We start from the raw sequence: 22431 nt of genomic DNA on the forward strand, positions 1-22431 counted from the left end.
AAGAACACAAATGAGGGTGCAGGAGCAGAGGGAGAAGGAGAAGCAGGCTCCACACTGAGTGAGGAGCCCAATGCAGGGCTCAACCTGGGATTATGACCTGAGCAGAAGGCAGATACTTAATTGACTGAGCCACCCAGGTGCCCCTAGGTAGAGGCAGGATTTTAAAAAGTGTCTTTAAGGGAAAGAGTCCAAATTAACCCATGTAACTATAAAGTCCAAAGGTGGTGGGATCTCAGGCAGAGCTGGATCCAATGATTAAAATCAGCAGTCTTCCTCTGCCCATCTCCCATTGAACATTTCTTCTGCCCATTGTTCTTAGGCAGGATCTAGGGGTGATAGGATGGCCAACAGCAGCCCTGGGCTTTCAGCCCCCCAGCTCAGCAACCCTGACAGAAAACAAGCCTGACCATCTGCTATAAATCCTGCCTGTCCACCTACTAGCTCTGTGACCTCAGGCAGGTTCCTTAACCTCTCTGGGCCTCATCCTTCCATCTGCCCAGCAGAGATAAGAATGATACCCTCATCTGAGGGTTGCTATGAAGATAAAAGGGCAGGAGAGGGATCACCTGGCTCAGAGCAAGTGTTCGGCAGGGTCAGCTGGCGCCTTTCCCACGAATGCCTTGGAGTTGCTGTCATTCCCGGCTTAAGTCAGGGGTGCTTCTGAGAAGGAGACATGGGTGCTGTCACCAGAGGCAGAAGGAGAGGGTGCCATGCAGCAAACTCCAGGAGATCCTTGTGGATACCACTGCCCCCTTCTCCCATTTCACAGATGAGGAAACCAAGATTGAGAACCTGGAGGTTACTTGCCGAGAGTACCAGGTGGGACAGCAAAGCCAGGATTCACACCCAGGCTCCAAGTTCCATGCTCTAGATTGCCACGACAAGCTGCTCCCCCCAGAGCTGGCTGGCCACAGAGGCAGCTTTGGAGGCACCTGGGGGTTCCAGCCCTGACAAGCCTGGTTGTGATATGGGCAGTGTGACGACGCGGGTTTTCAGTCCAGTACACGGAGGCCTGGGTTGGGAAGTTGGGGAATTGGGGCAGCTTTTGGGGCCAGCACCAAGCATCCTGGGGATGTGGCCTGACCCATGCACAGGGTGAGCAGAGGAGGCTGGGCCCATGGGGCCCAGGCCCGGGACTACAGCTCAGGGCATGGTCCAGCCCTGCCCAGTCCAGTCCAGTCAGTGCTGGATGGGATTCCAGGCAAAGGCAACAGGTGATTTGCTGTCTTCTTTGACCTCACCAGAAACCTGTGTGTGGAGCACCTACTGTGTGCCAGCCCTGGTCCAGGCCCTGGTGATCCAGTGAGCAACACATTGTTCTTGCTCTCTTGGTGTTTACATTTTAGCAGGCAGGGATTGATAACAAACACAAAATGGGGTGGTGACAGCCACCATCAAGACAGCAACTGGGTGATGGCTAGGTGGCGTGGCTAGAGGAGGCCTCTGAGGTGTGGGGGAACATGAGCTGAGACCAGGTGAGGTCAGGGACTAGCCTTTTGCAGAGGGGAAAGCCTGTGCAAAGGCCCTGAGGTAGGAACGAGATGCTCAGTTGGCTCAAGAATCAGAAAAAAGGCTGGGGGCCAGAGCATAGTGAGTGAGGGATGGGAGGCTGAGATGGGGTCACAGAGGTGAGCAGGGGCCAGGAGAGGGACTTGGTGCAGCAAGCACTGCCATGACCTGCTTTACATTTGAACAAGGTAACTCTGGCTGCCACAAGGAGTGTGGCCTGTCGGGAGCCATGGTAGTTGTGGGGTGACCAGGGAAGAGGCCATTGCAGGATGGAAAAGATAGTGACTCAGTCTCTGAGTCTTACCAGTGGCTGGATTCCCAACAGCAGTTGGGCTTGGTGGGGATTCCATTGTAAGCATGAGACTAGTTGTGGCTTTTATCCTGAACAACTAGGGATAAGACACTGGGCAGTGGGGAGCCCACCATGATAGGGCAGGAAAGCTGGGACTCCGCAGTGACAGGGGATCCCTGGCTTGTCTCTTATTTAGGATAGGTTCTGAATCTGTGCCTCTAGCAAAGGAGACCCAAGCTAGCGAGGTCCCTGGAGCTGAGATCTGTGTCGGGATAGGCAGTGTTCAGTGAAGCCCACTATAGGAAGGGGGAGGTCTGATTTGTGTCTTGTCTCAGCGGGGAGTGACCTGAAATTGCAGCAAGATAGAGCCTGCAGGTGGCCGAGTTATCTGCATCCCACCAACACGAAAGGCCAAAATCCAGTGGGTAGAGCTAGGACCAAACTGATTCCTGGGGCTTTTTGGCAAAAGTCAGAGCCAATGTAAGAGCCCATGTAAGAAAGTCACTTACATGGGGCCCGAGAAAGGTAGACATAGGAAGGGAATCACTGTGCATATGATATGTTGACAAGGGCATGTCAAGGTCACAGCAGCTGATAGGGTTAGAGATGTCACGTTTGTACATAGATAAATTGAGATATAGTGTATAGGGGTGAAGAGTAAGATGTAACATGTACAATGTCAGGAAAACTTGGTGAATTTCGAGTCTACTTGCTTTGGCCAGATGAAGAGCCAGGAAGCTGGAAGCAGAGAGAGAGAAGGGGCCAGGGGACAAGGTGAAGATCTGGTTGGCTCTCAGAGCCCCACCAGCAAGTGGAGAATGCAGGTGGCAATCCCAGGTGATATTTCCTGGACACCCAAACCAGCTCCACTGACCACCACTTCAGTCGACAAGACTGTGGTCTATACCACTAGTATTCACTCTTTGTGAAAAATTAATAAGGGTTTTCAGAAAGTTCCTCCAAAATGAGCTGTTGAAAAAAATGAAACCCAGAGTAGTGTGCCACTGTGCAGGAACCCTTCCAGAGCCCCTGATAGAGTGGGAGCAGGACCATGGTATCAAAGCAACCTTCCCAGCCATCCTACTGGGCTCACTGGGACTTCCCTTCTGCATGTGCATGCCACGATCACTAGATTTTCCATGTCTGGGTAATAAAATGAAGAGCCAGCGCTTACAAAGCACTGAACCAAAAAAGCTGTGTTTATCCCACACATGTAATCTTGCATTTAATCATTTAAACCGCTCCATGCAGTAGGCACTGCTATCAGCAACACCATTATGCAGAGGAAACCAAGGCATGGAGATGCCTGAAGTCACACAGCCAGCGAGTGGTGAAATCAGTGTTTGAAAACCTGGCTGCAGAGTCTGTTCTCTTAACCACTCCACTGCATGGTCCCTTACGTGCCAACTAAAATGCTATTTGCTTACCACATACCCACATTAGCCTGGTCCTAAACAAAAACATGCCTAAAAATCACAGAGTTGAGTCACTTGGGATATTTTTTCTAACACTTGTTAATATAAATATGTAACTGTTAATATTTTAAAAGTTAAGCTATGTGTCAACGAAAGTAACTTTGAATACCGTATTAGTTTCCTAAGGCTTCTGTAACAGTACCATAGTCTGATTGGGTGAAACAACAGAAATTTATTGCCTCACCATTCTAGAAACTAGAAATCCAAGACCAAGGTGCTATGTTCCTTCTGAAAGAAGGTTCTAGGGAAGAATCTGTACCAGGCTTCCCTCCTAACTGCTGACTCCAACCTTCACATGGTTCTCTCCTGTGCACATATCTGTCTGCGTGCCCAAATTTCCCCTTTTTATAAGGATGTCAGTCATTTTGGATGAAGGCCCACCCTGATGACCCCATCTTAACCCCATCATCTGCAAATGCCCTATTTCTAAATAAGGTCACACTGACACAGCCTAGGGGTTAGGACTTCAGCATCTTTTATGGGGACACAATTCAATCCATAATACATACCTCCATGGACAACATTTAGCAAAGTAGAGCTTAGTTAATTTACTTATAATCAGCCATTCTCCAGAAAATTCTGGCATGTTCTAACTAATTATATGCAGCATGTGGTGCGAGACTGATAAATATATGTGGAAATGAGAGTGCAGAGAAGGCGAGTGGAGAAAAAAGTGGGATGAAGCCAGGGGGTGAAGAAATGAGGGGGGGTGTTCAGTAGTGACTCTGAGTTTCCTGGCCACTGTGGCAAAGTAGCATACATTCATATAAAAAAATGCATGTCACTGGGTCTCTCTGATAAAAATCAGATTACCAGCTGTCCCTGGTACTTGATTCTTACAGTAATTTGTCCCATCCACTCCCCAAAAGATGACACTGTCTGAGGTAGTGGAATCTTCATTTTGAACAGATTTGGAGCTCAGCCTGTCAAATATACTTGGCCCCTACATAAGTCAAATGTGAAGAAAGTTGAAAACTAGGACATTGTCACCACCCTCGCACTGGGACTGTGGTAGAGCCACTTTTCACACAAGGATTAGGTTGTAAAGGTCAGAAAAAGTGCAGCTGGTGGCCAAAGAAACCCTTGGAAATCTCCTCAAATTGACAATGAAGGGCAGCATATGTGTATATATTTGGCTCTGTGTAGACCACCCCTTACAGACATATCATCTCCAGCAAGCCCCAGAGCATCATCTCTCCACCAGGGTGGGAATAATCCCAGCTTCTTGGCTGAGCCCCAGGTGAAGCAGTTGGCTTTGTTTAGGAACTGGGCTGCAGTGAAAATGTGTGTTTTTAGACACTGGCATTATCCTAAGGGCACCGGATGTTCACACCCCCAGAGGCATGGGGAACCTGAGGCTTCCCGAGAAGACAAGCTAATCAAATTAGCTCACCCTTCCAGGCAAAATCTGGATTGCTTACATGCTTTGTATTTGTAGGGGGCTGTCTTTTGGGGGGCATGCACAAATGAGCCTCTTTATATCTTCCTGGTGAATGGAACGTTTTATCACTTCATTGTCTCCTGTTCATCCTAGCGGTGCTCTTTGCCCTAAAGCCCACCAGCTTTCTTTTTTGGTCACTGTTTACATGGTGTGTCTTCTTTCGTCCTTTTGCTTTCAAACTTTCTCCTTCCTTACACTGAAGTTTGTCTCTCATAAGCAGCGTGTAATTGGGTTTTATTTTTATCCTCTAACAATCTGCGTGTTTTAATGGGCACATTTAGTCCATTTACATTTAATGTAATTGCTGGTATGCTTGAATTTAAATCTATCGTATTGTTTGCTTTTTATTGGTTCCGCCTGTTTTATGTTTCTCTTTCTCTCCTTTCTTGCCCTCTTTTGAACTGATTACTTTCTGTTGTTCCCTCTTTCCCTATCTACTAGCTTGTTAGTTGTACGTCCTTTTATTGTTCTTTCAGTCGTTATCTGAGATTGCAACACACATTCTTGACTTATTTGTATCTACTTTAAATTAGCAAGCTTACCACTTCCCATTCAGTGGAAGGACCTTACAACTCCATAACTCCATTTACCCTCCTCCTCACTTAAATGCTACTATTTTTTTTCAGCAGAATATTAATTATTTATTTTACAGTTTTTTTAATGTTCAGGGATTTTATTTTATTTTTTTATTTTTTGTTTTTTTAATTTATTTTTATTGGTGTTCAATTTACTAACATACAGAATAACCCCCAGTGCCCGTCACCCATTCACTCCCACCCCCCCGCCCTCCTCCCCTTCTACCACCCCTAGTTCGTTTCCCAGAGTTAGCAGTCTTTACTTTCTGTCTCCCTTTCTGATATTTCCCACACATTTCTTCTCCCTTCCCTTATATTCCCTTTCACTATTATTTATATTCCCCAAATGAATGAGAACATATAATGTTTGTCCTTCTCCGATTGACTTACTTCACTCAGCTTAAATGCTACTATTGTCATGCTTTTTAATTTTGTCTAGATCTCAAACCTCACTAGATGACACTATCATCTTTACCATGATTGCTATTAGTTTTAATTTTACACAGTAATAATTTGGGCTGCCCACATTGTCAACCTTTCTTTTGCTCCTGGCTCTTTCCAGGTCCACTCTGACTTTCAGGCTATGGCCCTGAGTCTGTTGCCAGTTCTGCTTAGCCTCCTGGGGTCAACAGCTCCTTTAAGGAAAACACTTCTCAGGTGCTGGGTTCACCTCCCTGGGTTTCCTTCTCCTGCCACTTTTGACCCTATAATCTTTCATAGCCCTATTCACTCTCCATATCTTCAAACAAATTTCTTTTTTTTTCTTTTTTTTTTTTTTTAAGATTTTATTTATTTATTCATGAGAGACATGCAGAGGGAGAAGCAGGCTCCCTGCAGGGAGCCTGATGTGGGACTTGATCCCAAGACCCTTATGACCTGAGCCAAAGGCAGACGTTCAACCACTGAACCACCCAGGTGTCCCCAAATTTCTTTTTTCAAGCAGATTTGTGTAATATTTAGTCCAGGTTTTCTAGTTGTGCTCCAAGGAAGAGTTGGTCTATATTAACATTACCAGAAGTACAACCTATTGCCTGCATTCTTTAAAGAGTTATTTCTCCCCTTGCCCCTTTTCCTTTGGCCAAGGTCATAAAATTGAATTCGTGTCACTTAAATGTGCATATGATGTACAAGAGCGTAATTCCTCTCTCTCACTGTAACTGCCCTGGTTCTAATGAAGGGGTCTCATGGCCTGTATTGCTTCAGTCTCTACCCATGAGTTTTCCACAAGACTTCCAGAGATCTGTTGTCTTCTTGAGGGTGAAAGAACATCAGTCTTTAATGCAGAAAGTTTACTATCCAAGTTGTCAGTGTGCTCTAGGGAAGTGATATATCTGGACCACTTTTCTCAGACAAGCTGCCAACCATAGAAATAAAGTAACACCCCTCAGCATGATTGAATTATAGGACCCTGACAGCCCAGCACTTAGCATTTATGTCAGGTACCAGCAGCAGAAAGACCGTTCTGCCAAAGTCCAGAGTCTTATAACATAGTTAGTCAGTGTTCGTTATTAATAGCAAGTGACAGAAATCCAAACTGGCTGAAGCAACAAAGGAAAATGTATTGCTCCCACACTTGGAAAGTCCAGGACTATAGATTTGGCCTCAGGCATGGTGGGATCTAGATGCCCAGATGATATCACCAGGAAGCTGTTTTCTCCATCACTTAGCTCTACTCTTCTTCAGTCCAGCAGGTCTCAAACTTGGAATGTGCATCAGAATTATTTGCAAAGCAAATGAAAACACAGATTTTGGGGCACCAGCCCCAGTTTCTAATTCCATGCATCTAGAATGGAACTGAAATATTTTGATCACCTAACATTGGAATTATTAGTTCCATGATGATGATGTTGCCAGTCCAGGGACCACACTTTGAGAACCACATCCCTAGTCTCAGGCATGGCCCATGGATGGCCCCCAGGAGCTCTAGGCTCTCTCTTACTGGCTCAGCAACCCTAAGGAAAGGGACTGCTCCTTTTCTAATAATTCCAACAGAGCCCAAGAACCAACTCTCCCCTGAAAACATCTCTCATCTCCATGGACAGGGAGAGGCATGTCTCTCATTTCCCCAGGCTGGGCCAGACATGGGGTCAGATCTGTCCAAACTCTGCAGCCTGAGAAGAGTGGGGAAGGGCCAGTTAGTTCCCCAAAGGAAAACATGGGTGCTGTGCATGTGGTCACTGCTGCAGGGAAGCCAGAAGCAGCTGTTATTCATTTCATAGACAAATTAAGCACAAAGGACATTTTGCTACGGATTCTCCAAAGGTAGGGTAAGGACCAAAGGACCATCCTATCCAAGAGGGAAGAGCAGAGCCAGTGAGTCAGGGTGGCATGGGGAGCCCTGATTGCCTGCCTTGAAAATTATATGCATTCATGGGCTGAAGAAGAGCCAGTGGCAAAAGGATGACTATTAGAGTTACAGACAGCATCTGCCCATGGAGAGGCCTAGAGAAGCTCTAGAGATAAGAACACAGGTCTTGACAAGCCAGGTGTATCAGCTGTTTATAGCCCACTAACAAGCTGCCCCAAAATGCAGTGGGTTGAAACAACAACCGTTTTGCTTTCGCTCAGGAGTCCCTAAGTGACTCCATGGTGAGCTGGTGTGCAGCTGAGCTGGATGGTCTCAAACAGCCAGTCATGCAGGCCACTTGGCCCTTAGACCTCAGCTAGGATGATTGTCTCTGTTCCACATAGTCTTGCTAGCCAGCCCGTGGTGATCTCAGGGAAGCAAGAGGGGACACACCCCAAACTGTAAGTGCTTTTTTAAGTCTCTGCTTGGTCATGATTGTCCAATGACCTGTTGGGCAAAGAAAATCACCAGGACAAGCCTAGCTAGAGAAACAGACTCCACCCTTTGCATCACAGTGCAAAGCAGCACAGCTCAAGGGGGGAAGGAGAGGAATTAGTGGACACTTGTCATCATGGGAAGTGTGTGGCCTGATGAGACTGTGCCACAGTGAAATGCAGGGAGGTATGGGGTACTCAGGTGTAGACCACTGTCTCGGGTGCAGCCCCCTACCCACCTGCCAGTTGGATTTTGGAGGTGAGTGTGGGCATCTCAGGACTCAGGGCTAAGTCAGCTGTTTCCCTGGAACTTTTGCCACACAAATCAGTGCACAGTTTCCAGGCTGATGGGCTCATGACCACAGGGAGTGGGGGTGTACTATGGAACCCGGAGTGCTTCTAACCCATCTAAAGGGGCACCACTACTCAGCTCCAGCCTCTGATGGCCATATGGGAATGCCAGTCAGGGGTTACCAGATTGTATGACTTTCTAAGAGACCACCAGGAATTCCAATTTTCAGGTGGATTTCCTCTTTAAAATAAAAAAAAGCTTGGCATCTATTTCCAAAAAAAAAAAAAAAAAAATTCAAAGTCACACAGTACACATCTGTAGCTGGATTTGGTCTGTGGGCTGCTGGCTTGTGATTTTTACTGTAGACCTTTGTATTCTCAGATGTAATATCTGCCATTTCAGTGGATTCCCAGGTGATCTCAAAGCCCCCACACGTGTGGTAAGGGATAATTTTGCTGAGACTCTGAATTTGAGCTTTTTCGAGTCAGAGCTGGTAGGTGGGAACGAGTCACCTGGGCCGTGAGCTGACCGGCAGCCCCACATCCTTCGGTCTTCTTATGTGACACGTGCCATATTATATCATGGTATATCTCCCGTGTTGATAAGCTCTTTGTTTCTCTGTGAGAGAGAGAGAGAGAGAGAGAGAGAGAGAGAGAAAAGGCAAGTTTTGGTGAAGCCAAGAGAAAGTGAAGTTAATGGAAGAGGGATGGTTTTCTACCAGAAAAGAGCAGTGTGGGATAAATTAAAATGTGCAGTTTGGTTCTTGCTGGTGGCACAAATTTATTGTGTGAATAAATCTGCCATTCTCTAGGTGTATGACGAAAATAAATCCACCCTCATGTGGTGTTCAGGCTGGTGCAAAACCAGCTCGCCCAAGTGAGCAATGAGAGCGTCAAAACGAGTTAAAAGGTGGTTGCCTCATGTGTCGTGAGGAAATGCACAGTAAACACAAGCTGGTCAGCAGAAATGTGGTTCAGGAGGACGCAGGGACCGTGTGCGGACATTTCTTGAAAGCCACGGGTGGGGAAAGCTCTGGTAGTAGAGCTGCAGAGTTGAGCTGCAGAGTTGACCTTCACTCGGAGAAAGGGTGATTTAATTTTTAAAAGCATCTTCTTAGCATAATACAACTCAAAGGGCAGAGGCAGCTCACAATGATCATGCTGCTGGAGGAGCATTCTCTCCCAAATGAAAGATGCCTGGGCAGGAGAGTTTGTGCAGACAGAACTGGACCCCCCTGGAAAAAAAAAAAAACCAAACCTTCCTTGATACCCTCTTCCAAGAAGAGCCGAGCATAGGGTTTCAGCAGCCAAGGGCAGATGGTTGTCTCACCACAGACCACTGAGGCACAGGAGGGCAGGCCACTTGCCCACATAAAGATGGTAGAAAGGCAGATGTCACCACACAGCTCTTTTTGGACCGACTTTATAAGTTCTCCAAGCAGGGAACGGAGAAGAACCTCATGAATTGCATGTTCTGCTTGTCCCGGCGCTACCTGAGACTTCCACCAACCTGGGGGTTCGCACCCCCCAACATCAGAGTGTGAGCACACTTGTTGAGCTTTACACACGACCTTAGTCCTTTATTTATAGAATTACCCATAGGATCAGAAGGGGCCTTGAATTTTTCAGCTCTGCTTTCCTGCAGATGATGGAGGAAAAAGTATGCTTTAGTGATATTCACAGAAACCGAGGTTGCAAGGTTTGAGTTCGAAATCATTTTCCATAAAAGCCTTTAACAAAAATCATCATGCCAAGTGCCAGGTTTGTAGCACAAGGCCTGATGAGTTGATGTGGCCTTGAGGCCACATGAGAACCAAGCCCAAGACCTCTCCACGCTCCTGCCCACTCCAGTCCACCTTGCCATTCCTCATCTGCCAAGCCCAGCCCACCTCAGGGCCTTGCCACCTGCTATTCCCTTGGCCTAAAACAGCCTCCCCATGTGGGTACTCACAGGGCTCACTGCCTTGAGGCCTCCACTCAGATGTCACCCTCCTAGCCAAGTGGTGTGCTTTCCCTGCATCATCTCTGGCCTCTACCTCACTTTGTTTCTGGTAGCACTTGTCACCACCTGTTGGTAGGGCCAATGTCCACCTGCCTGATCCCTGCCCCTCTCTGCCCCATGACTGTGAGGTCTGTGAGGCCCGGGGCTCTGTTCCCCCAGGACAGCGTGTCATTCCTCAGCCTAGTGAGAGCTGAGAGCCTGTGTGATAACACCTTTGCCTTGCTGGGAACCCATTTCCGCTTCAGCCACCCTAGTGGCAAGCATGTAGATTTTTCAGTTCCAGTTTCAGTGTAGCTCAAGACATGTCCTTTAGCTTCCTTTCACTTGTCCTCCCTGTCCCTATCCCCCCAGCTACTTCCAGGACCTGAGCCCCATGTGGCTCTCTGCATCCCTCTTTTTTTTTTTCTCAATTAGCCAACTTATGGCACATAGTTTCCCATGTAGTGTCCGGTGATTCATCAGTTGCATATAATACCCAGTGTCATCACATCATGTGCCCTCCTTAATGCCCATCACCCAGTTACCCCATCGCCCCACCCACCTCCCCTCCAGCCATCCTCAGTTTGTTTCCCAGAGTTAAGAGTCGCTTATGGTTTGTCTCCCTCTCTGATGACTTCCCATTCAGTTTTCCCTCCCTTACCTCATGATCCTCTGCACTGTTTCTTACAGTCCACATATGAGTGAAACCATATGATAAGATTCTTTCTCTGATTGATTTATTTCATTCAACATAATTACCCTCCAGTTCCATCCATGCCAATCAATGTAACTGGTAAGTATTCATCCTTTTGATGGCTGAGTAATATTCCATTGTATATATAAGCCACATCCTCTTTACCCATTCACGAAGGACATCGTGGCTTCTTCCACAGTTTGGCTATTGTGGACATTGCTGCTATGAACATTGGGGTGCAGGTGCCCCTTCGTTATCTTTAGGGTAAATCCCTAGTAGTGCAATTGTTGGGTTAGAGTGTAGCTCTGTTTTTAACTTTTTTTGAGGAAACTCCACACTGTTTTCCAAAGTGGCTGTACCAGCTTGCATTCCTACCAACAGCGTAAGAGGGTCCCCCTTTCTCTGCATCTTCGCCAACATCTGTTGTTGCCTGTCTTAATTTTAGCCATTCTGACTGGTGGCTTTGATCTCTATTTCCCTGACTTCTCTATCCCTTTTATACAACTGAATTTCCATACCAATAAGGATCCCCACCCCCATCAGCCTGTTAAGCTGAGCTGCTTCTCACCTTCCTCCTTTCTGCTCTGTGTTTGGGTATTTGTTTTACCTTCTCATTCCTTCCCTCCTTCCCCACTCCCTAACCCATTGCAGAGCCATGGAATCCCTGATAAGATGAAACAAGAAGACAGTAAAGCAGTAAAGACTGGGGTGAGAAGAATCCCAGGTCACTTTTCCAGCAGCTTCTTACCTTTCTGCGCCTAGGACCTGCGTTGGGGCAATGATCAGAGACAGTACATCAAAATCAGAAAATAGTCCACCAGCTGTTTCGCCCAGGCCAGACACCTGCAGGCACAGGAGGTTCCTTTGAGTGCCCTTGACCCTCCTGGGAAAGCAGTTTGGACTTGTCGTTGCCTTGGGGTAGGCCAGCCCTTGGGCTCCACTGGCCTTCATAAGCTTTCTTTAAAACCAGGATATGTGCATGAACAAATAAAATTCAGGGGACTTCACGTAGATTTCAAATTCTAGCTTTTCTTGGGAAAAAATGACCACATGAAGAGTGTAGCCCTATATGGCAGGTGTTGGCTGGAGCTGGGCTGTGGCCTCTGGCCCAGGGCATTCAAATTCACAGTCACTTCCTGGGTGCCTGGTAGAAATTGATACCCTCTCATTTTAGTTGTAGCTTTTTCATAAAAACCCATGGTCTCCCATCAGCCCCGTGCCCAGCTGTACTGGAAGCCAGCTCAGGGGAGCTGCACTGTGGTTCCTTTCCTCTCCTCCCAATGCCAGTCTAGATGTCGCTGCTAGAACTCTCCCTCAGATGCAGCAAGCATTCTAACACAATACAGCAGAAGGGACAAGTGCTAGGACAGAAGTCTCCAGTACTCAGGGTGGATGGTTTACTGAGGCCATGAGGATGCAAGGATTCTATTTAATATATCCCAAGAGGTAATACCTGTGAATTCCCAGTTTGTTAGAGACCAGCATCAATGTCGATCTTTGACCTTACTGCTAAATGATACAATCCAGTTGCTTCTGCCGAATTCACATCTCCGGGCGCAGACCTTCTTCTCCCAAACTCAGACCGGCGTGTGTATGTGTGACTCAGTGGCTCCGCTTTGATGCCTGAATCACATCTTAGACCCAATCATCTGTCCGAACCGGAGCCCCCGCTCTCTGCTCCCAAAACTGCCCCATGCATAGGCCTTGCAACTCAACCCTTCCTCTCTCCCAGCCACATCCAAGTTGTCGGACACACCATGAGCCCAGCCTTCTGTGCATATGCGGGATCTGACCACAGTCTGTATCCCTTCTCCTCTGTTCCCGTGCCTCCCCTGGCTGCAGCCAGAAACTCCTAAAGACCTAGTCTCCCTGCTGTCACCTCCACCTCCCTTCAGTCTGTTCTCCACTCAGCATTGAAGTCAGGTCAAGTCCTCCCCTGCTCTAGAGCCCACAGTGGCTCCCCATTTCACTCAGAGTGATAGCTTTGCAGTGACCTCCAGGGCTCTGAGTGACCTGGCCCTCCCTGCCAGGACCTCCAGGGTCCTCACCTGGACCTCCAGTGACTCAGACCTCCCCAACCTGTTTCTCCTGCTGCCCGCTGCACCTTGCTGCTCCGTTAACACACCCCACATGGGTCTCACCACACCGGTGCCTGGAGCATGGCACCACCCTGCAGCTCTACTCCATTCTGTCTTGCCTGTTTTTTCCATAACATTTTCGGACATCTAACACTCTATTTTGTTCACTATTCCCCTGGCTTATGGTCTTACTTTACAAGGGTGGGGTTCTCAATCTGTGTCGTCACTTCTGTATCATCAGTGCCAAGGACAGAGCCTGGCACAATGGTACTCAATAAATACTTGCCGAGGGGATGAACGTCAATAGGTGAAAGCCTCCTTAAGCATTCCAGTAGAGACATTTCGAGCAGTTCTATTTTAGAAGGGAGGTTTTTTCCCCTAATATTGAAAGAATCCACACATAATTGAGAGGATGTTATAGTGACCCCCATGTGTCCCTTACCTGGCCTTGGCAGTCGTGAATTGATGATCAGTGTCATTTCATCTACATCCCCACCCGCTGCCCAGATGATTAGGAAGCAAACTCAAGTCATCCTTTCATTGTATCTGTAGATAGTTTAGTATGCTTTTCTTTTTCTGCTGCAAGCCCTCTGTTGGGTGGGTAGACCGTAATTTATTTTATTCAGCCAGTCTTACTGGGTGCTGCTTGCATGTCATTTTATACTTTATAAAACCAATTGTCCTTTCCTTGGAACTTCTGGAATCGACTGCAGCTTTGCAACACTTCTTTCTAAAATTGAGATGTAAAGTCTTTGCAATTCTTGTTACCCTTGGAAAAACAAAACAAAATAAAGTAAAATGTTCCCCAATACCCATCTGTCTCCATGACAGCATATATTATTCCTCACAGGTACTTTGTTAGAGCGTTAATTGTTTACAGCTTTTCATTTAGATGAGATTTCAAACTTAAAGTTGTAAGAAGAGTACAAATGACACTCCATATACACTTCCACCCAACTCACTGACTGTTAACATTTTGTCCCGGTTGATTGATTGAGGGATTTCTTTCTTTTTTTTTTTAAAGTAAGCTCCAGGTCCAATGTGGGGCTTGAACTCATGACCCCAAGATCAAGAGTCACACTCTCAACCAACTGAGCCAGTCAGCTGCCCCCATCCCTGCTGATTTATATTTGTATTCTGTGTGTGTGGATGTGTGTATATATATGTGTGTGTATTTTTTAATCATTTGAGATTAAGTTGCAGTCATCATTCCCCTTCATCCCTGAACCCTGCAGTGTGTATCCCCTAAGACTGGGGCATTCCTTTTACATTACCGCAGCACTCAGGAAATTCAGGAGAGTTAGCATTAATACAATACTATTATCTACACCACAAACTCTATTGGGATTTCTGCACTCGCTGCAGTAATGTCCTGCACGCCAGTGCTTTCCAACCCAGGATCCAGTGCCAGGAACGCCACTGCATTCTTGTTGCCGTGTCTGCCCAGTCTCCTCTAACTTGGAATAGCTCGCCAGGCCTTTTTTCTTTGTCTTGCATGACCTTGACATTTTTGGAGAGTACAGGCCAGTTGTTTTATAGAATGTTCCTCAATTTGGGTCTAATAGATTTGGAGAGGCACTCCGAAAACGCAATCTAAAGGAGCACCCCCCAACCCTGTTTCCCGCCCACAGGACCTGGGAGCCGGCGTGAGAGACCCCTATCAGCAACCCGAAAACCAGTGCAGGAGGCTGAGGACCGGGAGGAAGACGCCTCTGCGGTGCTCAGGGCCATCCAGGTGGAGAATGAAGCCCTGCAGAGGGCGCTCCTCAGCAGAAAGGCTGAGCCCCCCACCAGCCCACTGCAGGTGCGTCCAGGGGCGGAGGGGAACGACCACACAGGAGGCTACTCAGGGACCCAAGGGTGTCTGAACAGCGCTTGCAAAGAGCTCTTGGTGAGGAGAGAGACATTGTAGAAATCCCTGACCTCAGACTGGCTGCACATCTCCTGCTTGATGCACAGTCGCTCACCAATCTGCCAAAGCTCCCCGTTTCCTTCACCCTCTTTGTTTGCTTCTGAAAGCCTAAGGTAGATGCCAGTTTGCCTCTAACCCTTGCTGATCTCCCTTCAGGCTCTGGATACCTTAGAGCAGGGTTGCAACTGGTGGGTCAGAGAAAGAATGGAGTAGACAACAGCCCTGTCTGCTCTGGAAAGACCTCATTCCCCAGAGCATAAGACCCTCAGGCCTCTGCAGCCCTTAGCACTCTCTGTCGTCCTGCCCCTGCCCCTGCCCCAATGCACCTGTTCCAGAAACCTCCCTGGCCCAGCAGCAGGTGTTTGAGTGTGTGCCCGCTGCTGTCAGCTTTGAGCAAGAAGCAGGAGGATATGTAGTGGGGTGGAGTAAGGACCCTTTAAGAGCTGGAGGCTTCAGACATGCCTCAGTATACATGTCCCTTCCCAGAAGCATGTTCCCTGGCTCACCTGTTGAAACCCTTTGTCTTAGCTTGTCCCATGGGATGCCCACAAGAAGTCAGAAGCAGGCAGGCCTGGTTTCATCGCCCCATTTCATAGATGTGACTGATGGCCCCCAGGGAGCAAGGCGGCTTGCCCAGGTCATGTCTTTGGAAGGCACTGAGGACTGCCTGCCTGCAAGCCTTGGGCCCTGTCCATAACACTTGTTGCTCCCCAAGCTCTAACACAGGCTGCCCTTTGGGGCATTCATTGAGCAGTACCTGTTGTCTGCCTTCCTGGAGCTCAGTGCTTTGCCCCCGACGTTTGTGTCTCTGGGATCTCAGGACAGTCCCCGCACCTCTGTACCCTCATCTGTCAGTGCAGAGTATACAATGGATGACTTTATTCTGACCTCAGATCATGTGATTATATCATTCCAGGACACAGAGGGACCACCAGCAAAATCGTGGACCAGTCTACTGAAGGGGAAGGAAGAGAGCCCTGAGGTTGGTGAGAGGAGCAACAAAGCCCTGTGCCCACTGCTCCCAGCAGTACCTGGGGACCTCCAGAGGGTTTTCCCAATGTGGTCCCAGCAGGCCCTCCCTGTGCTCCCTGAGCATGGTGTCATTTGGCCCATTTCACAGATGGGAAAGCTGGGCTGGAGTAGCTTGCCCCAGATTACAAGTGGAAACCAGAATTTACGCAGGCCTAGGGACTCCAATTCCTTGTTACATTTCTTTCTTTCTTTCTTTCTTTCTTTCTTTCTTTCTTTCTTTCTTTCTTTCTTTCTTTCTTTCTCTTTCTTTCTTTCTTTCTTTCTTTCTTTCTTTCTTTTTTAGATTTTATTTATTATTTATGAGAGACACAAAGAGAGAGAGACAGGGGATCCCTGGGTGGCGCAGCAGTTTGGCGCCTGCCTTTGGCCCAGGGCGCGATCCTGGAGACCTGGGATCGAATCCCACGTCGGGCTCCCGGTGCATGGAGCCTGCTTCTCCCTCTGCCTGTGTCTCTGCCTCTCTCTCTCTCACTGTGTGCTTATCATAAATAAAATTAAATTAAAAAAAAAAAAAGTTTAAAAAAAAAAAAAAAAAAAGAGAGAGAGACAGAGACATAGGCAGAGGGAGAAGCAGGCTCCATCCATGCAGGGAGCCTGATGTAGGACTCGACCCCCGGGACTCTAGGATCACGCCTCAGGCCAGAGCCAGGCACTAAACCGCTGAGCCACCCAGGTGTCCCTCTTGTTACATTTCTATTTCTTGACAAGACAACACAAAAATCGATCTTGGGTTCCTGAATAAATAAATTATATCTGTATCTACCGAGGTCAGTCAGGCCAATCTCAGCAGAGACGGCCCCTGGCAAATTCCGACGTGAACTAATAAAACACCCAGCAACATCTTTGTTAGATTGTGCCCAGGTCTGTGCCATGTGCTCAGAATACAGAGGTGGCTAAATCAGATCAGATAGCCCCTGGCCTCAGGGAGCTTGCAGACAACAAGCAAATAAAGCCATAAATAAACCAGGTGACTTGAGAGAGAGATGACAGTAAAAAATGATAGATGGCGGCTACTCTCTGAAAGGGTAGCCCGAGGAAGCCCCTCAGAGGGCCCCACTTGAACTGAGTCCTGTCTCTTAAGGAACCAGCCAGAAACAGAACAGCATTCCAGGTGGAAGGGACAGCAGATGCTTTGAAGTGGGAATGAGGCCTTCCTGATCCAGGAGCAAGAAGAAACCTGACATGGTGGGAATGCGTAGCACCAGAGGGAAGGTGGCAGACAGTGGGGAAGAGAGAAGAGGAGGGGAGAGGAGGAGAGAGCACTAGAGGGAAGGAGTGCCGCCTAGGGCACCATAGTGGGGTTTCCTTTATGTGTCCCCCCTCTTTGTTCTGTTCTTTCCTGGTGGTGTTGAGCTGTCGCCAGCTGACATTTCTGACCAGTCTGCGGCACTGCCCACCGCATGGTGCACAACTTCTGGATGACCTGACCTGACCCAGGACCCACAGAGCTTCCAGTGACTAAAATCACTTGCTGATGGAGAGCCGAGCACGTTTCTAGTTGAGATGATAAATGTAAAAGAAGGAGGATTAAAAATGCAAAGGCCCTAAGGATGTTACTGGAATCCTTCCATGGAGCCTGGTTACTTTGGAGCATGCAGGGCAGGGGTGTGACAGAGGGGGGAGAGATTCTGATGAGAGGAAGTTTTTTCAATAGCTGATTGAAGAGATCTTTTCCTGGGACCTCCAGGATCATAAGAAACAGAAATCTCTGTCTCTGCAGAGATCATGGTGGGGGTCCTGGATCTCATGAGCCCCTGTAGACTCTATCCCTCTCATACCTCATTCCTATTACCTCTCCCTGCTTGACCAGCAGCTTCCTACCCCCGCTGCTACCAGTGCGACCAGCCCAACCAGCACGACCAGCCCACAGGAGCCGGCCAGGGCGGCAGGGGGAGCCAGAGCCGTCAGCGAAGCCATTGACAGAATCGGCCTTTTGGGGAGCAGGTACTTACTGAGGCAGCTTCAAAACAAAACCAGAATCTTGTAGCAGTGAAGCCACAGGGATCTCATTAACCGAGGTTTCTCTGCTTCTCCAGTGTTATTCCAGACCATGTAAAACTGCTCCCTTAGACCATCCCCCTTCCACTTCCCACCCTCCGAGGAGTGGACTTGATATCTTTCCAGCCAATGGGTCTTTGCAGGTTCGGTTCGGTTCGGTCTCCCCTGTATAAGACTTCATCCTCCTCGGGGGCTTCCACCAAAGGACCCTGTGCAGCAGATAGTGGTGAACTCAATGGGGCCGGGGGTAGAGGGCGAGAACGACCCTGAGCCATGTCCCTTCGGCCTTCTTTTTCCTGTTAAGTCTGTTGATATACAGCCTTTGGTTCCATTAATGCATCAGAGCAGCTATTGGAACTGTCAAATTTTCATTCCAAAACAGTGTCTTCCCTCTAGTCTTCAGAAAGATGCACCAGGTCTAGCTGGTTGTCTCAAGCATGTTCTGGCACATGGCCACACTCGCCAGGCCAGTGCATGGGGCTTCATGCACCATGCTCTCTGCAAAATGCCTGTGCCTGGCTTAGGGGTGAGAGGGCATGCTGATCACTAAGCAGAGGCCCTGGGCTGGGTCTGGGGCAGCCCAAAGAGGGGTCAGTGTTGTGGGAGGAGCTTTTTCTCTGCACAAAAGAAGAATTTCCAGCCCAAGCTGTACACCCTCCACATGTGTGTCCGCCCCAGAGGAGTATCCTTGTAATCTGCAGAAAACCTCTGGAGAGGCAGTGCTAGCCATCTCTCTAAGAGCCTGCAGACCCCAGACTGGAAACCAGGGCTGTGTACCCGTGCAGCCATGAGTAAGAACCCCCAGGTTCCTCTGTGTGGGAAAGGGCCGGTGCTGGAGGATATTTTAGATCTGATACAGTTCTATTTATGGACAGCACACACGTCACCAGAGGCTTCTTGTTTCATCCTCAAGATCCTTGATGTTCCAGGGTCTTGAGGGTACTCCATCTTAAACAGCACATGTGGGGTGTGTTTGCAAACCCTACTCTGCTGAGTCAGGAATGCCTATAGCCCCAGAAACAGGAAGCATGAAGTAGGTCTCTAGGCCAGGAGCAGCGGACGTTTTTTAGCAAAGGGCCAGATATGAATACTTCAGACTTTTCACTGTTTGTTTTTGTTTGTTTGTTTGTTTGTTTGTTTGTTTGTTTGAACAACCCTTCGAGAGGTAGAAGTGGTTCTTAGCTCCCAGGCCATGTAAAACCAGGCTGCAGGCCGTATCTGCGGCTCCCTGCTCTAGACCCTTCCGAGTTACCAGTCAGTTTAGGGAGATCTGATGGCCATCTAGCCCCAAACAATTTCCTCTCCTTGGCTCTTCTTTGATCACCAGTTGTACAGTTATCATAAAGGGTGGGGGGGAACAGCCTGTGTGCGCCTTTGAACTGTATGCAGGGTGGGTACTCGCTTCTCAAACGACCACTACTTCTGAGTTAGAAAAGTAAGCACTGTCGCCTTGATGGGCCTGCTCTCTGTTGTGTGCCATCTGTTACTGCCTGTCTGCTAAAACAAAATTACATTTCAGACAACAGCAGAGGCTTCTGAAAGTCCTCCAGGCCATCGAAAGCGACTCTGCCCGTCTCAGCAGGGTCACTTCACCAACGGAGGAACCAATGCTAGACCCAGAGGTAAGAATGTTGACTTATAGGGATTTCTAGATACATTCAGTGTCTCGCCTGAAAGCTGAGGGAGGAGGGGCCCCTTGGTGCAATCATCTCTGTGCGGTGGGGGTGGCCAACAGCAGTCAACTTAACATGTCTCTACAGGAGGCTCCATGCCCCCCCTGCCCAGTACCCAGACAGGCAGGGGATGGAGCAAAGGGTTGCAGCAGAGAGAAGCCTGTCCACACAATATACCATGTAAGCCCACAGGGGGACGTCCAACATCGCTGATAACCAAGAAATGCAGATTAGAGCAACCTTAATGCCCTACTTGATATCTGAGTTCACTGATGATTTTTGATGATAACCTCTAGGACTGGCAAGGTCACAGCAGGCTTACTCTGCTGGCAGTACTATAAATGGGTGGAACCCTCTCGAAAAGCAGGAGGGCCGGGCTCAGGAAGAGCCTTAGAAATACTTAATGTCCTCCCAGCCCAGCGATCCCACTTCCTCACCCTAAGGAAATCACTCAACAGAAAGCAAAAGCTATAGGCATGAAGATGTCTGTTGCAGAATGGTTGGAAGTAGGGGAAAATGAGGGAGAAAAAAAAAAGAACAAGAAATAACAGAAATGTCTCATGATAACGGAGTTAATCAGGGAGGCATGATATATCAGCACAATGCAGTGGTATAAAAGGAGGGGAATTATCATTATGGAGATTATGCAGAATGAAAATCATGAGGATACACAGTTAACTGTAAAAGGTGATATTAATCTTCATTGAGTCCAGTATGATAGTGGAACTGTGCAAAGCCACGGCCGTGTGATGTGTCAGCGCAGTAGAGCCGTGAACCAAAAGGCCACGGTGCCATCCAGGCAGAAGGGTAATGAGGACTTGCATTTCTTTTGTGTCAGAAGGTGTGTGTCTGGTACATCCTTCTCAGCCCTTCCTTTGTCCAAGGCGTTCGCCATTCCTACTACTGGCCACTTAAACCCTCCCAGAGCCACACGTAAAACTCCCATGAGATCAGAATCCCCCACTCCACCCTCCCCAAAGCACGCCAGCCTAGACCAGAGTTGTGTCTCTGAGTCTGGCCCCATCATTTAGAGGGCATGTGACCTCAGAGAAACCTCTTAAGCTCTCTGATCCTGGGAGTGTGCAGCTGTTGCACTGGGTAAAATAATCCACTGCCATGGGCTGCCGTGAGGATAAAACAGAAGGGTTTTGTGAGGGTGGGCACCTCAATGTCTGGCACAGGGCAAGGAGGAGTCAGCAAATATCAGTTGCAAGTATGACATCTAGAAAATTCAAAGCTTTACCCCCTTCCATATCTCCTGCATGGAACATTTGCTTTCTAAGCCATGAAGACCCTAAGTGTGATAAAGCTTCAGCCACATTAAAGAGAACCTGGATTGATCAATCTCCTTATAGCAAACAGAAAACCCAGGGCAAACTGACTTATCCAATGAAGGGAGGGAAATGATAGACTCTTGTAATAAATGCCACAGTGAGGACCAGGTGGGGCTTGATCCAGCAGCTCACACTGCATCTGCACAATGCCAGCTACATCCTTGAGTTCTGTCCCCACCTCAGCACCCAGGCCCGGTGCTGCCATCTCCCTGGGACCCTTCAGTAGCCAAAGTGGTTCCCACCTCTTGCCTTCATCCCCTCAGGCCCTATAGTCAGAAGAGGAGAGCATTTCCTCCTATAGTCAGAAGAGGAGAGCATTTCCTCCACGCACAGAACTGAGATTGGGTCACATGCCCATCTCTGAGCATCCCCCTTCTGGTGGCTCAGGGGACAGGCCACACTGATTTATTGGACCAGTCCTCCTCGAGGTGGGAAGGGTCTGTCCCCCTCTAGGACCCTCCTCATGTCTGAGGAAAGAGAAGGGGTGACTTCCCAACAGGAAAACCGGATATTCTTGGTGAAAGATGGGGCAGTGAGAGCAGGAGACAAGGAGCTGCGTCCACCTTAGCCCCCCTGCTAGAGATCCCACATCAAGAAATTCAGAAGCAGGAGTAGCCATCTAATTGCAACACCGACAAGTTGTGACACTTCCTTAGATAATAGACCTTCAGCTTCTTCATTTTGAAGCCCCGCTGCAGGACTTCACACGTTTTAGATAGCACCGAGCGAGCGCGAGCGTGAGATCCAGCAGCCCCTCTGTGAGGCGGCTTACCTCCCATCTGGACCTCCTCAGTGCTGCCAACAGCCAAGGTGAACAGCACCGCTCCTTCTCACTTCCTACCCAGCTCACCTTGGCAGCACAACACTCCACAAGAGCCCCAGCTCATTCACCTCTCATACCCACCCCCCAACTTGGGAGAGGCCAACTTAAGTTTCAGTGAAGTTTCTCAGTGTCCTGCAAGCCTGGGACTCAGGCCCCGGGCAGCAGGGAGGGCCTGACCGGGACCCCACACAGCCCTGTGGGAGCAGAGGAGGAAGCTGCAGACTTGGCTGATAAAAGCAGGCCCTGTGTTCCTTCTGGGAGCTGGGAGCTGACCTCCCTCCCTCCCCGTCCCCATCCCCATCGCGTGGCAATCAAGGCGCGTCCAAACACACGCTGCGAGCGATAGCACGTCTCACTGGCTATTAATTAAAAAAATAAGTAGGGAACAGTTGCTGTTCATTTGCTCAACTCCCTGCTCACAGAACCGTTGCAGATTACCAGTGCTAATTAACAGAGGGCATGTGCACGCGGGGAATGCACCATTTTATGAATGACTGATCCGTGGCGACCAGCGCTGCAGTCGGGGCCCGAAGGGGCCTCGG

At 48.6% G+C, this 22431-nt stretch overlaps 1 protein-coding gene across 3 annotated transcripts in view; it reads left to right on the plus strand.

The window, feature by feature from the left end:
* Window positions 1–22431, plus strand: part of KATNIP (katanin interacting protein) — a 195523-nt gene that overhangs the window by 107839 nt on the left and 65253 nt on the right. For all 3 annotated transcript variants that reach the window (XM_077907116.1, XM_077907115.1, XM_077907117.1), the window contains 4 exons: window positions 14749–14921; window positions 15946–16011; window positions 17872–18005; window positions 19579–19681. In XM_077907116.1, the coding sequence (XP_077763242.1) occupies window positions 14749–14921; window positions 15946–16011; window positions 17872–18005; window positions 19579–19681 (476 nt within the window). The remainder of the gene's footprint in view (window positions 1–14748; window positions 14922–15945; window positions 16012–17871; window positions 18006–19578; window positions 19682–22431) is intronic.

The sequence above is a fragment of the Canis aureus genome, chromosome 8 (assembly GCF_053574225.1).
Source record: "Canis aureus isolate CA01 chromosome 8, VMU_Caureus_v.1.0, whole genome shotgun sequence".
Classification (NCBI taxonomy): domain Eukaryota; kingdom Metazoa; phylum Chordata; class Mammalia; order Carnivora; family Canidae; genus Canis; species Canis aureus.